This window comes from Vidua macroura, chromosome 7 (genome assembly GCF_024509145.1).
Source record: "Vidua macroura isolate BioBank_ID:100142 chromosome 7, ASM2450914v1, whole genome shotgun sequence".
In the NCBI taxonomy this organism is placed as follows: Eukaryota; Metazoa; Chordata; class Aves; order Passeriformes; family Viduidae; genus Vidua; species Vidua macroura.
In genome coordinates, this window is record NC_071577.1 from 24548816 (window position 1) to 24564383 (window position 15568).

Consider the following 15568-nt stretch of genomic DNA (forward strand, 5'->3'; position numbering starts at 1 on the left):
AGTATTTTTGAAGTCCATTTTGGTGAAGTATCCACGGCTTTCCTAGCTGCTAAATTTCTCCTCCCACTGACAGAATGACACTGAGTTCCCTCAAATATTCTGATTGTGTATGCGCAAGGACTGATGTTACTTAGAAGCTTGGGTTTTTAAACTTCAAGGTTGCCTAAATTTGTTTCAAGGTGAAGATGAAAGAAGTATAAAACCCTTGAAAAACCTTTTTTAATTACTCCAAAGATGCTGGTAAGATGAGTGAGACTATTTGGATTTTCCAGGATGAATTTGTAATGTTCTCACAAATATTTTATGAATCTATATGTATATGAGAATCCAGAGTAATAGTCATCAGGAATATTTAAGCTAATGTTTGTCATTCAAGCTGAATTTGAGCTTTTTAAAGTGGAATTCTCTTTTTTCTTTTAGTTTCTAGAATAGTGCTGCAACTGGAATTCTGTGAAAAGTTGAGATGTAGTTTCTGTTACTTCTTTGATAACTTTGCTAAGAGATTTCCATGGGATTTTCCAAATGCGCTCTATCTTGTGGAAAGGTTAAGAACTTTGCTGCTTGTACTATTGACTGCACCTTCTTCTAGAACTGTGACCACTTTGTAGGACTGTAATGCAGAGCTAGAGGCCAGACTATCCTGAGATACAGTGACATAATTTAGTCTGCAGTCATGGCAGACATATTCATGTCTATCCCGCTTGTAACTTACTGGTGCCTTACAGAAATTTTGGTATCTGCAAGTTGAGGCCATTACTTTTCCTTTCACTTTACCCATCTGAAAAGACCCTGTCCTTGTCCTGCTGTTCTCTTTCATGGAGAACTGAGATTTACCCAGAGCCTGAACTAAGCCAGTACAAGAGGAGCTGAGGTGCTCTGTGTAGGTCACAGCCTGGATTTGTATTGAGGCTCCAAGAAAAAAAAAATCAAAAAGTTCCATTGGAAAGGGGCTCCAAGGGAAGTTGAAGACTGCAAAAAAAGAGTTACTCTCTGTGCTGTTTCAAATCTGGAGCCTTGTCTAAGGTTTCTGTTATGGTAAAGGTTATGGTTAGCATTGAAGAACTGTGTTTGGAGTGAGGGTGGAATGGGACTGCCAAAGGAAACTGAGGGCTGTGAAAATGGCTCTCCCCTGAGATATTTTTAGTCTGGGAAAGTGCTCAGCCAGGGTTTCTTTTATTGTAAATAGAACATTCCTCCTGGTTCTATGATTAAACATTGGAAAAGAAGTCAAGATTCCTTGATTCTGAAACTTTCTCTCAGAAAAAACATTCTGTGGGACCTGTGCTAGGACAGCTTCCCTGAGTTGATGCAAATTATGTTCTTCAAATACAAGGTGCCGTACTATCCAAAGAGTGTTATTCTTGTATTGAAAACCAGTAGTCACTGCCTTACTGTGTGATAACTTGTGCTGTTACATTTTTATTTGTTCCTGTCTATAGATATGCAGAGTTTATCTCTGCTGGATGGGAAGAGTTGTGTGGTGGTGAATGCTACTTCAGGTCAGTGGCAGAGTTACCACTGTGGGACTGAGCTTCCATATGCTTGCAAGAAGTCACTCAATGACGTTTCAAGCGGTCCAGGTAGGACAGTTTGCATTTTTGCACTTTGTATGTTAATACAAGTATAATGTTCACTTATGGAGTCATTCTTTTCCCTCCCAAGCCTTTTCAGGCATCTCTGCCAGAACATTTTCACAACAGCTTTGGTTTTTTAGCAGAGCAGAAGCAAACTCTGTTTCTTCAGTGTCAAGATGATGTATCACAAACAGTTTCCATTTTTTGCAGCTTTCTCATTCACGCATAAAGCATTTTGCAGCAGTCCTGCCCTTTTCATCGCATTTTCCTCCGTGGCTTGTGCCTTCTTTCATGTATTACTGGCAGTCTGTAACTGGCAGTTGCACTCAAAACCTTTCCACCTTTGCTTTAAGCCTGTTTCTCTCACTGTTGATGTGTGTTGACATAAAATGGGACTTACCTGGGTCTTGGATCAAACTCTGTTGAATTCAAATAGAACTAGTCAGGTAATCTTACTGTCCTCTGAAACCAGGCCAAGGACTGAAAATCAGAGTGCAAGAGTTGGTAGTTTGCTCAGTATGTAATCTTTACTGGACCCGTAACAGTTCTTACAAGATAATAATTCCTTTATCCCTACCTAAACACACACAGAGGCCTTCAGTGTTTACAGTGACAATGGCCATGCTTTTGGCCATTTATCTACACCTGAATGTCCCACCCTTCCCATGCCCATGACCTCTTATTCTATGCATGCTTTGGCCTCTCCCACTTCCCAGCGCTCTCCTGCAAAAACTTTTACTAAAAGTTAATTGTCCTTGAATGACAGGGAGGTCTAGAGGAGAAGGAGCGTGAAGTGTCTCTGGCTAAGGCATGTTCTCTCCAGCTTCCCCTGGAGAGGTGTGTGCATTTGAAGAAGAAATAGTAATCAGTTTAAATTTAACTGAACTGGTTCAGATTTCCCAGTGATACTCTGAAAGCTAGTGGTCAGTTAACAATTTTTGTCTGTTCTGTGGCTCCTCAGTGGGGTATGTAGAGTTATTACCAGTGTTTATATAGTGTTTTATTCATTTAAAAACATAATTCCTGTGGTTGGAGTATTTTATAGTGTGTTTTGAACCAGAAAGGCTATTATTATATACCTTTCCAGTATCCATTAAAACTAGTTAGAATTCTTGAATATCTTGAGAAGAAAAAAATATTTAAAACTAGGCATTTGTTGAGTTGCATGTTTCTTTCCTGCAATTAATCAATTTGCTTTGTCCTCAGTTGCTTTTGAAATCTTTCTTACAATTACTTTTGAATCTTTCGCTAAGACCAGCTTAATGTAATGCAGTCCTGCCTTGCTTTCACTCCCACTAACTTCTTTCTCCTTCTGCCTACTTCATGGCCCCAAAATATTATGAGTTCTCCTAATGCTACATTGAAGTCTATTTGTTTGACTAAGCTGTGACCCTTTCTTACATGAGCCCTGAAGGGATGTGAATACGTTCTGCCTTCTGGCTATTTTCAAGGTGCTGCTGGCTTTAAAGCCAACCCCTTGCACTATTCATTTCTCTTCATTATTAGACTTTTGGAGACATGTGGATACTCGCTGTGATCTGGGCTGGCTCCCCCACGACGGCTTTTGCTACATGCTGATAAACAACCAGGCACCTTGGAGTTCAGCAGATGAGTTGTGCAAAGCAAACAAGAGTGACCTCATCAGCCTTCACTCATTAGCAGATGTTGAACTGGTTGTTACAAAGCTTCATAATGGTGAGTTGGGGTAGTTGTAAAGGTCAAGCACCAAGTGCTGCACACTATAAATTACAAACTGCTTTCCATGTTCTAGCATATGGTTGTCATAACCTCTAGCTTTTAAGTGTGGGTGTTAATGCTGAGCTTGTACTCAGGCTAGTGTTGAATGTTGTTGTGCACATCTAAGCCTCCTGTGTTAGGACTTGTTCTGCTTCAGTCTATTAACTTATTTATTTCCTGGGCTAACCTACTTCTAGTTTTGTAATACTTTATGCTTAATTTGCTTGTTCAAAGAGAATAGTAGATAGCTGGGTCAATTTTTTTTACTGCTGAGTCACTGAACTAATAAATAGTATTGGTAGTGTTTGATGTTATGTCTTTGCATACACTCTAAATTTGGTTGAGAGTTTTTTTGCTTATGTATTCGTTATTTCTGTTTGTTTGTGGTTGGGTTTTTTTCCCATTTCTTCCTTCTCTGTTGAGCTTACTCATAGTCATGTGAATATAAGTTAAGAAACAAGATAACAAACATATGGTCTTTTCTCACTGTAAGAAAAATAATATCACTATACTGCTGCACAGTATTTTTCACTTCTGTGCAGTATGATAAAAAATTTAATTTTGCTGATAACACATTGCTTTCCTGTTAGTTTGAATATTATATTGAAATGAAAATGTTGTCCAAATTTTAAATTACAGATGTTGAAGAGGAAATGTGGATGGGTCTCAAGAGTGACGATGTGCCAACCTTGTTCAAATGGTCAGATCGTTCGCCTGTGGTTTTTACCTACTGGGATCAGAATGAACCAAAAGTTCCCTTTAACAGCACTCCTAACTGCGTGTCATATTCAGGCAAGGTAGGAATACAGTGTGGTGTTTGGTTGTTGGTTTGTATTTTTTCATTATAGTAGAGGCAGCATTGGTGTGTATGAAAGTCAAGGAGGGGGACAAAGCAGATAGCGGATCTTATTTCTGGAATAATCTTTAAAATACATTTTTCTACAAGCAAATTTCTTAAAATTATTTATCTAGAACTTTGTAGCCATGTACTGCAAAGAATGGAAGAAATTGCTCCCAGCTGTGAGATTACCACATTGTTGGCCAGACAGTTGGCCTTGTCACTCTGTATTTTGGGTTACTGCATGTCTCTGGCAGAAAGGTAGGAAGGAAGGGATATCTGGGTTCAGTCATCTCCCAGAACAATTTGGGTCACCCAGTCTGAGATTGGAATGGTCTAAAAAGGGTGTTGGTGAAGGAAGGAGGTCACTAAGAGTGGGAAGCAGGCTGTGTGCAGCATCCTGCAGATTCATTAGAAAAGCGGAGCATGCATTTGCCTGCTGTGTCAGCAGCCTGGCACTGGAGCTTGTGCTCAGCTCCCCTGAGCTGTCTCTGTGCTACTTCCACATTAAGCTGAGCGCACCTCCTGCACCTATTCCCTTCCTGATCTAAGAGAGTTGGCACCACCCTGGCCTTTTCTTTCCTTTCTGGATGTGATCCAGAATCCTCCCATCCCCATGTGTGTCAGCTTTGCCTGTCCCCTCCAAACATGTGCCTGTGCGTATAATCCAGGGCATCCCACCCAATATCTATACTAGAGGCATTTGGGTTTTCCTGCCAATGGAAACAGCCCCTGCTAACACAGGAATTCAGAGATTGTTAGAATTTAAAATACTTCTTTTTCCTTTCATGCTTACAGCTAGGACAATGGAGGGTCAAATCCTGTGAAGAAAAATTGAAATATGTTTGCAAGAAAAAAGGAGAAATTTTGAATGAAACAAAATCAGATAAAAGTTGTTCATTGGAAGAGGTAATAGGAAGTCTCTATTTCTTTTATTGTCATGTGGCTCAGAAGCCTGCTTGAAATCACTTACTTTCTCTACTTCCATTTTTTCTTGTCCGTTCATTAAAGTCTGTGAAACATTTTATCTGAAAAAGGACCTTTATATAGCATAAAGCAAATTTCCCATTCTCATAAGCAGGCTCAGGGTGTATTATTAATCTCTCTATTGATGAAAGCATTAGGAGCCTGGGCCTAGGAGAGGTTGTGTTTATTTGTTTATTTAAAAGAAACTGATTTTATTAGAAATGTAATTGATAAAACCATTTGTTCTGTTGTTTTTGCTCAAATTATGTTTTAAAATTTAGGATAAGCACTTTGCAACATAAAGATATGCAGAGATTGTTAACTGGGATTAGGTTTGTTGCCCTTCACTGGCTCTCATTTTTGTTCTATGACTTGAATAAAGGTGGGGGCTTTTTGGTTTTTTTGGTTTTTTTTGCAGTACAACATCTTATGGCTTAAATAAAACTTTTGTCTTTTGAGCTAGCTTGGGATAGCTGACTACTTCAGAGTTACTTGGTTCAGTTTTGTGTGGCATATTGCTTGCAACAGGAAAGATGTTTACCCCTTATCTTTCTTTCTACGTGACCTTTTTACTCTGTCTTTTCGGAGACTACCAGCATGTAGACTTACATTTTTCTGTGCTGATCTGACACTAGTGGCACTGCTAGGCTAGAAAAGAGTTAATGCATTAATGTTTCTTGAAATTTCATTGTAAATATGGGGAGAAATGTTTGAATTATTGAGAAATTTTGTAAGTTCACACATTTTCAGTATCAAGTATTTTTCTCAGAGGTAATGAAACACTGGTGTATGCCTTCCTAGTATTCTTGTGTTTGAATCCTGGCGTTGGTGGAACAGCATGAAAACTCCTATTGTTTTGAACAGGACTGGGCTGTTGCCCTTGTGTTTCTCTCTGTAAATGCAACAGTGGTCAGAAGACTCTGCCCAGGCAAGCTGAAACAGTGGTGTATTTTATTCCTGTGGCTGCATTATTTTTTACAACTGTGAATCTGAGAGTTGATGATAGTGGACCTTGTGTGTGACACAGTGCATTTCTTTCTTGTGTATGCTGTGCCAGCTTGTGGGCACCAGCCAGTGTTGGCAATGATTTATTTTCTCCTGTAGGTAATGCCTAAATTAAGTTGTTTTGTATAAATGTGCTTTTTGTTCGCTAACCAGGGATGGGAGAGACATGGAAACTACTGTTACAGGATTGATAAAGTGGAAGTCTCATTTGGAGCCCAGTGCAATCTTACAGTGATGAACAGGTAAAGCACATTTGTAATTTGTGAGCAGGTTTAACATCACAATACTGGAGATAAAATCAGAGATGAAAACTGTTGTATGATAACTAATGATTTATAAATAAAAAGTAGTGAGAGAATTGCTTTTGCCAAGAACTAGAAATGTGTGACAGTGGTAAACTTACAATGTGAAACCTTCTTGGAAGTATGAGAATTCTCAGCCTCCTGACCCCATTTGAATATGGGACTGCCTGGATGACTGCTTGAACTGACTCATGTAATACTTCTGTTTTTTAAATTATCTCAGAAGTTTGGTATCTTTCAAATATTGACTACAATTAATCTGTGAATTTTCAGATTTGAACAAGAATTTATTAACAGCCTAATTAGGAAGCACATGAAAGTTGAAGAAAAGTACTTCTGGACTGGTTTGCAGGATATTAGCCAGTCAGGAATATATTCCTGGGGTACAGTGAAAGGGGAAGCACCTGAAGCTGTGACATACACTAACTGGAATTCCATGCAACCAGGTAAATTTGAAAACGAAAAACATAAAAAAAATACTGTCCTTTTATACTGAGCAAGCACTGGAGTGCCATGTTACAGAACTCCAAGAATGCAGTAAAGTAGTAATTCACAATTATGTCAGGGCTTTTTTGGAAACCAGCCAATGGTTTTAAATGTGGTTTTGGTGGCTTTAATTTTAGAATTTTCAGGAGGATGTGTGGCCATGTCCAGTGGAAATTCTCTTGGAAAGTGGGAAACTAAGGATTGTAAAACCACTAAGGCATTTTCCATCTGCAAAAAATATATTGGCAAGCCCAAGGAGCCAGAAGTACTCCCAAAGCCAACTGATCCCTGTCCCCCTGGGTGGCATAATGGATCTGGCCTTGCCTGCTACAAGGTAAAATGTTATTCCTGTTTGATGTTAATTGCTCATTACTGTCTTGGAGGAAGTGAGTGATCAGCCATTTTGCAGGCATAGCTGCTCTCGAGGGCATTTTAAAGGTGCTCCTCGCCAGGAGAGGGAATTGGTGTTGATTCAGATTGACTGCCTGTAGATAGTGTCCTGCATCATCCTCTGCCATTCCTGGAAGGTGCATTGTGCCTCTTTCTGTGGGCATCTGACTGGGGCCACAGCACTGGCCCTGTACTGCTGCCTCAGGAGCCTGATGCTGTTGGAGGGTGCTGTGCCTGTGTCCTCCCTGCTGCCCTCAGGCATGCACAGACACCTGGATAGGGAAGGAAAGCATCACCTTCCCTTGCCCTTTTTCCTTTCTGTACTCTAAGAGTACAGATAGGAGAGGTAGGATTTTCTCTCGTTTGAATGTGGATATATAAAAACATTCAGCCTCAGTTGTGTTTTACTGTTTTGAAGTGAACAGTGGAAGCAAGCAGCTGTGTTTTTAGCTGGAATGGCTTAAACAAAATTTTACTTAAAAATGCAGATTTTTCTCCTCCTATTAAAAATTAAATCAAGTTAAAACTGATGCTGTTCATTGGATTAATTTTTTTTTTCAACTCAGTGTCTGCAATGAACTGTTTCTTGTAAACAGCTCATGTAACAAAGTGGGGAAAGCCAGCTTGAATAACAAGGGTGTGGGCGAGTATCCCAAAGGGATAGGTCTGTGCTGCTGTGCAGCATAGCTGTCCCATAGCTGATGGACATGACAGCTGGCCCTGGCAGATTCTCCACAACTGCTGTTGACCAAATGCAGCATGTCTGTGCAGAGAGATCCAGCTGATGGGAATTGTTTTGGACTGAAACCAAGGGAATCAAGTGGATGCGTTAGCTGAGGTGTACAAGCCAAACTTGCACCTCAGACGCATACAGGTTTCCAAGAACTGTATGCAAAGAACTTTCTTCATGCCAAAGAACTTTCTTCATGCACAGCCCTGAAGTGAGCCCAGTTTAAGTGAACATTAGGCTTTATAGTTCACCATAAATTTGAAAGAGCAGCATCCCTTAAAACTTACAACTTGACTTGCAGTTATGGAATGAGCTGGCTGGTGGTTTCTAAAATCTTTCTGGTAAAGAAAAACAGAGGAAGTCCGTCATGTGGAGTATGTTGTGTTTGAAACAAATTTTGTCAGGTAAACTTCAGAGTCTGGCTGGTGTCAAGCAAACTGAAAGAAAAATTGCTAAAAAATCAAGTTCTTTCCCTATGGAAATAAAGTTATTAAATCTCAGGTGTCCATATTTTAGTAGAACAGGAGTGTTTTAAAAATACTGCCTCATGTGTCATTTTTCTGCTCTGATGTTTGGCTGTTGTGAAGTTCTTCCATAGTGAAAGAGTGCTGCGAACCAGGACTTGGGAAGAGGCAGAAAGGTTCTGTGAAGCCCTTGGAGGCCATCTGCCTAGTTTTAGCCACTCAGAAGAAATCAAGGCACTTCATTCTATCCTGAGAAAAATGATCAGGTAACAAACTAGCCATGTTCTAAAACTTTGATTCTGCAGTGGATCGCAAATGCTGCTGCTGCCCACAAATGGCAAATATGAGCTTGTGTGTGACACCTGTGTTTCCCACAGAGCACTAAGATGTGGCATTTGAACTGCCTTGCTGGAAAATGTGACGGGAGTACAGCTTGGGCAAATATTTCACATTGCTAGAGGCAGCACAGGAAGAGAAATTTATGTAATGGAAGATGCTCAAAGCTCAAATCTAAGTCTGTTGTTACAAGAAATTATTCCTTCTATGTGTTGAATTTTGGCACACCTAGATGGTAAACGTACCTACTCTTTACTGGTACATTCTTTAGAGATGAGTTATTATTTCAGTTTTTCAGATAAGTCTCATTTTTATTCATGAAATGCTTCCTGACTAAACTGGGTGCTAACTTTTGAAAATGTGAATAATGTAGTGTCCAGCAATCTGGTTGGCACAGATCCTATTTGGCATAGCTGCACTAACACTATATGGGCAATAGATGGGTGTGCTGAGTGTTCTGGTATCAACAGATTAAATGCTAAATAATTTATGAGTTTAAAGCTTTATTTTTTATCAAATGAACTGTCACTGCAAAGCTTTATTAGGCATTGGTGTGATGTCAGATCCTTGTGTAATATGGTTTTTTTGATTGACAGTCTGTTTTTTAAGAACTTTTGCCTGCTTAAATTCAAATGCTGCCAGTTATGTGATGTAAATTTTTTCATCAACAAACTAAATTGGGATTATTACAGAAGCTGACAGCATACAACGCTGTGATTAAATTTTTAAACCTGACTGAAGAGGTGCCTTCTTGAGAAACCAGTGAACTTTTTTTAGAAATGCACAAGTCATGAAAATTACTCAGTGTTTATGTTAACAAGAGACAAAACCAAACTTGTATGCTCTATATATAGATAGTTTAGCTTGTATAAAAGCCACTTGTGATTCCTTTGCTAAACTGGCTGAAGTCCCACAATAAAAATCTGTGCACAAATTATTTCTAGCTGCAGACCTTATTAGATGGTTTTGCAATTACAAATTTTGTTTTAGTGCACCTAATCTACTATGAAATGTGAATAGAGAAGTAACATTTTATTTTCCTGCAAGTACTTGGAGCTGCTTTTCAGCTTGGAGACTGTCTGAGGTATTAATTATATTTTCTGTTAGGAGTTTAAAGGTGGAGACTTCTGTCTTTCCAGGAAGTCAGTTGATACACAATGCTCCTGCATTTCCCATAGTTCAGAAATTTCAAACTTAGACTGAAAGATGATAAGTCCCAGTATTTCAATATTATTCCAGCAGAACTTATAATGGGGGTCCATATATTGAGCCTGGTAGAAATTGACTCTGCAGTCGGTGTTGGAGTAACTGCTCATATAAAATATAACTGAAAACACAATATTTTCATCTGGGCTAACCCCTTTCTTAGCACTTCAGAACATTCTGAACTGAAATACTACATAGTTGATATTGCCTGAGGTATTTTAAATAATGTTTGTTTAGATAACATAAAGAATTGTTGAAGGTAGTTATGCTTTTAAATTACTCAGAGGTGTTGATTACATACATATTTTGGAGGTCAGATGTCAAGGGTAGTTAATCTAAAAATCAAGCTCATTTGAAATAGCAAACCATGTGAATTATTTCACCAAGAACAAATACTTTAGCTACCTGGAAGAAATCATGCTCAGGTGATATTAGACATGATTAGCTGCTGGAGTGTGCTGGCATGCACTTTGTTCGTATGCTCTGTATTTACTCAGTGCAAACTCCAACTTAAAGCATTCATTCAGTGCATTCATTTCAGCTTGGGGAAGGAGCCACACTTCGACTCTCTTGGTTTCAGGTTTTTTCCCCTTGCACAGTTCTCTGGTGACTCACTGAGAGTTGTTTGTTTTTAAATGTTAGCTAGAGTCATTTTGGTTCACCAGGAAAAGGGCAGCTTGCCTAGTCCATTCTGTTCTTTACTCAGATTCCACCTTAGAGTCAAATACGAGCCAGAATTGCTCCAGCCAAGTCAGGCTATTGCCATTGAAAAGGAATAGAATTTGCCTGCTAGCCTTCCCTGTCTAGAAGAAATAGGAGATAACCTCATTTGGCTTTAAGGGACGTGATACGGGCAGAACAGATCCATTCAGCTACTTCCATTCTTTTCAGTCTGTGTTTGTGAGCATTCTGCATCTTATAGCTGGTAGCAATGCTGGACACAGGAGGAGAAATAGCTTGGACTGGTTAGAAGTAATGTTTCAGTGAGAATGCCTTACTGGAAAGAAATCCAGGTTGCCTTTTATATGAACAGCTCTGCTGCTGTAATTGTTTTGAGTCTAGAAAGCCTCACAAACACTTGAGTTTGAAAGAAAAAAATCACCTTAACAGAACTGCCAAAACAGCAATAAAGCTGAGATAAAAGTTGTAGTAATTGTGTTAATTCAGCTTCTCTTTTCTTCCACTCAAGAGCAGGTGATTAGCAGGATGTGATTTAGCTAGTGCAGTAGCCTGTTACAGCAGGGAGAACAAGGTGGCCCAGTGGACTTCATGCAGAGTTTTAGGCCAGCACTGCCTAAGATTAAATAGTGCCTTAAATTGCACCTTTAAGGAGTTGGCCCAGATATATACTTTGCCTCTTGTCAAGAACTAGGTTGACCTACAATCCCTAAAAGCTACACTTATGCTCTTAATCTTGTGTTTGAGCTGTTATAAAAGGATAGAGAAAATAAGTTTCTATTTTGGCAGTTAGAATTTGATCAGAAAAATTACAGGTTTATAGTCCCTTCACAATCTGAGCTGTATTTATTCGCTCCTGTAGTATTTGACTTTTATGAATGTTTAGCTCTGTGTAAAAGAAAAACCAGCAGTATTCTGCAGGGATTGCTAGAGATTTAGCATCTTTCAGTGTCAGTGTGGAGTCCATTGTAAAGCACAAATTGCATGTATTTTTTAGTTTAAAACTCAGGATACTTTAGGTTTTTAGAGACAATTTCAGGCATGTAGCTCAAAGAATACCCTGTCACTGATAAATCCATTTTGGTATCAGTCCACAGGATGAATTTTAATGCTTTGCAATGAGGAGACAGATACTTGAAGCACAAGCAAATTCCTTTCAGCTTAATTGCTATCGAGAGTCTTAATTTATCTTTGTCTTAAATGGTTGGTGGAATTCTTTCCTGTGATGAGATGACAGTATAATTTCAGAGGGTTATCAGAAGGCTTTACTGAAGCTTAAAAGTACTGTCAAGAGTAGTGTAGCAGTTACTAAATTGCTCATGGTCATGTCTGAACAATTCCAAAAGAAGCAAAAGAGGTACATTAATGTGTAAGAGCCCAGTCATCTGAAAACATTGTTCTGTTTGCAGGCTAGTAATTGTAAATTGGGAGATAAGCTGGAGAAATTCTTGACCTGACACACTTTTTGTTTTTAATTTATTTATTACACAATAGCCAAATACAAATTGAAGGAGTTTGAAAAATTGCTCTAGAGCATCAGGCAATTACTGCAAATCTGCAAATCGTTTCAAAATGAGTGTCTCAAATTTTCTTTTTAGTAGATATTCCTGTGTGGTGCTCAGCTGCTTAAACTGCACTAAGTCTATAGGTGACAATTAGGAGTGGATCTCTGCCTCTTAATTGGAAGAACAGCCACAGAAGAATGAGCTCCTAAAGGCAAATAGTCAAAAGTCACTTAGCTGCTTGACAGCTTGTGAATGTTTGACTCACAGTTTTCCCTCTGCAGTGATATGGGGCATTTTGGCTCTTTAAAGGCTCCTTAGTTCTATCATTGGAAGACTAAAGATTGATCAGTATGATAAAATCACACTAGAGTGATCACACTATCTCAGCAATGTCAGAAAACTATTACTGGAGTTGAGAACAAAGAACAAAAAAAATATATATTTGATGATGGCTGATACTTCCTAAAGGAAACTACCAAGTACTGTTGCCCTTCTTAGATTTCACGTACTTAACTCACAAACCCTGGGTTAAGCTGTTTCTTGGTGCTGCACCATCAGTATTTTCAGACTGTTCAGAATCTTTGTGGAGATACATGTGGAAAGCTAGTGGCAAAGCCTGATTCTGAGTCCATCCCTCCAGATAATAAAGTAATTTCCATAAATTTTCCAAGTTCTGGCTTCAAATCAGAATTTGTCAGTGCTACTTTCTGGGGAGCCTTTTATGAACTCTGACCTCTGCTCGTCAAATGTCTCTGTCCAGTTTTGAGTTAAATTATTTTTGAGTTGTGGTTCCCTCAGACGTGATGTTCTTTTTGTTCAAATCACTTCTCTTCTTGCAGATTTAGTCTCCTAAAATATTATAAAGAATAATTGTATCCTTTCCCTGTCTTCAGGAAGATTATACAAGAAAATCTTTAATTCCTGTTAATAACCTAAGCTCTTAATTTCGTCAAATGTCCTGTGTTCTTTCTCTGTATTTGGTGCACCCTGATGAGATAGTGCTGCTGATACAGTTCTACAGGAGCCCTGTAATGTGGCATCAATGCTTTATTGTTGCTGTCAGACCACCTTGATGAGAGTGCCTTTTCCACAGCTCTTCTGCAGTAGGGTTTCATGTAGTCTGTGATTTCATAAGAAACTCACGGTCTTGCTCCCCTCTGCTGCTTCCAGCTGACACTGTCATTCAGAGAAGTGTCTATTGACTTTATTGGGGCAGGGTAGTGGATTGGAGTGAGTTATCATAAAGTTCCGTTTATGAACCCTGCACAAAATTGAATCTTTGAGAATTTGCAGTACAAAACTAATCTTGCAGTTGGATTAGCACCTTTAACTTTGTTACAGCATCTTTTGATTCATAAGCAAAAGAGTATTGTAAAGGTTCTTACTGCAGATTTGAGTAAACATTGTAAACCTCGTTTTTTCAGGTGATTTTGTATCTTAGAACATAACGGAAATTTTATATTTAAGTGTCTGCTGCTTTTGAAAAATGAGGAAGTAAAATTTAAGAAAAAACCCAGTTCTGACTGGACTAAAATTTCTCCTGCCACTTGTTCATGCAACCATTGAGGCCAGTGGTGTTATGAGGGTGCATGATTGAAATGGGTGCCCATGGTTAGTGTGTTTGTACCTCTTACAAAGTTAAGGGAAATATGCCAGCTCTTTGAGTACAAGCCTTTGTGTGGTTTGAGGAAGAGTGTATTTGAGCTGATGGTATTTGGGAGATAGCCCAAGGTGGACAAGAGAAAGGGAACCAAACTATATAAACACTCTGTGTGTGACTCTGGAAGAAAAGTGTAGAAAAGAGACCATTGTATCAAATGACAACTGATGAAGTGGTGATGCAGCCCACAGAGGAATTCCCTGGTTTAGTTAGTTTTCTTCTGTGCAGAAGAGGTCCTAGCCCTAGTGTCTATTTTCTCTTTGAAGTACTACAACTTGCAGTAGTAAAACCTTGGTTTTGCTGTTTGGTCCTAAATAATGCCATGCCATAGGTCAGTCTTCCTATTAAATGAGCTGAACCACATGCTTGGCATAAGATTGTATCTTGTTTATTTACAGTAACGACAGATGGGTCTGGATTGGAATGAATAAGAGGAGTCCTGATTCTTTGGGAACTTGGCAATGGAGTGATAACAAACCAGTAAGTTAACTTTTAATCAGGAAGTGTCATGTACTGACTTGTTTCAACTAGGACTGAATTGAAAGTAAATCAGTAAATATTTTAATTAAAATTTGTCGGGTCTTTCAACAGATTAATAATTCAGAAGAAGATTATGCACTTAAGAGCTGCCATCCAAGCAGATTTCCAATTAAAAACATATCTTTTACAAGGCTAACCTGATTTCCATCTCCATTATATTGAAATAATTTCACAGAAAAGTAGTAGTAAACATCCAAGAGCTGGTAGAGAGGACAAGGTGTCTTCATGCCACAAAAGAAGGGGGGGTTTATCAGCACATTTCCTTGTCAGACTTTACCAAAAATACTTTCCTCACTGTAATTGTTTTATTTCTCTGAAATTGTGAGTTCTTCCTCCTCCCCCCTAAAAACAGATATGGAGACTCAGAACTGAAGGAGTAACTGCTATTCAACACATATTTTAATAGTAATAAACATAATGGGACCCCAGGTTTGGATGGTTATCTCTTGGGATTGCCACAGCTGAGTGTCAGATGCTGATTCTTTCACCCTGTCACTCATCCTGTAGGTAACCAGTGTTGTTATGCCACTCGACTATCTGGAAGATGAGTATGATACAAGAGACTGTGCTGCATTAAAGGTTAGTTTCAAGGTTTTTAATAATGTGTGCTTTAACTTGGAAAAATACTTTTTCCAGTTGTAAACTGAATTTAGGTTTAGATGTTTTCTTAGCATAGTGAAAAAGCTGTGTTCCTTTTATCAGTCTAAAAGTGTTCCTTTTATCAATCTACACCTATTACAAATGTTCCCTTAATTAAGTATTTTTTATGAGGTAAGTGCTATGCTAATGATAACCTTTCATAGGACTTCTTTTGAACCTTTTTTAACTGCAAAATATTTTAGTAACAATGCTATTCTGTATTGCATAGTGCTATACTATGGATCTCTTGATATATTACGTATAATTCTTAAGGACGTGTCATGAAATTTAAAACAAAAAAGCACAGAGAGCCCTAACAGTAACTTTTAAAAATCTGTATTAGCTTTTCTTAACTGCAGATTAAGAAAAAATTTGAAACCTGAAGAAGGGAAATACAGTAGCCAGGAGAGAGCATGTGTTTGTGTTTATTGTGTGTATTTCCTTGTTTACTTGTGAAATAGACTGTATGTTCTCTGTTGGTTTCTAATTTCAAATGTCAGACCTCAGCTTGA

General features: G+C 38.6%; 1 protein-coding gene across 1 annotated transcript in view; it reads left to right on the forward strand.

Moving 5' to 3' along the window:
• Window positions 1-15568, forward strand: part of LY75 (lymphocyte antigen 75) — a 44046-nt gene that overhangs the window by 4883 nt on the left and 23595 nt on the right. The window contains exons 6-15 of the mRNA XM_053982613.1: window positions 1440-1580; window positions 3081-3269; window positions 3951-4108; window positions 4948-5058; window positions 6274-6362; window positions 6696-6868; window positions 7046-7242; window positions 8616-8758; window positions 14276-14357; window positions 14925-14996. Of these exons, the coding sequence (XP_053838588.1) occupies window positions 1440-1580; window positions 3081-3269; window positions 3951-4108; window positions 4948-5058; window positions 6274-6362; window positions 6696-6868; window positions 7046-7242; window positions 8616-8758; window positions 14276-14357; window positions 14925-14996 (1355 nt within the window). The remainder of the gene's footprint in view (window positions 1-1439; window positions 1581-3080; window positions 3270-3950; window positions 4109-4947; window positions 5059-6273; window positions 6363-6695; window positions 6869-7045; window positions 7243-8615; window positions 8759-14275; window positions 14358-14924; window positions 14997-15568) is intronic.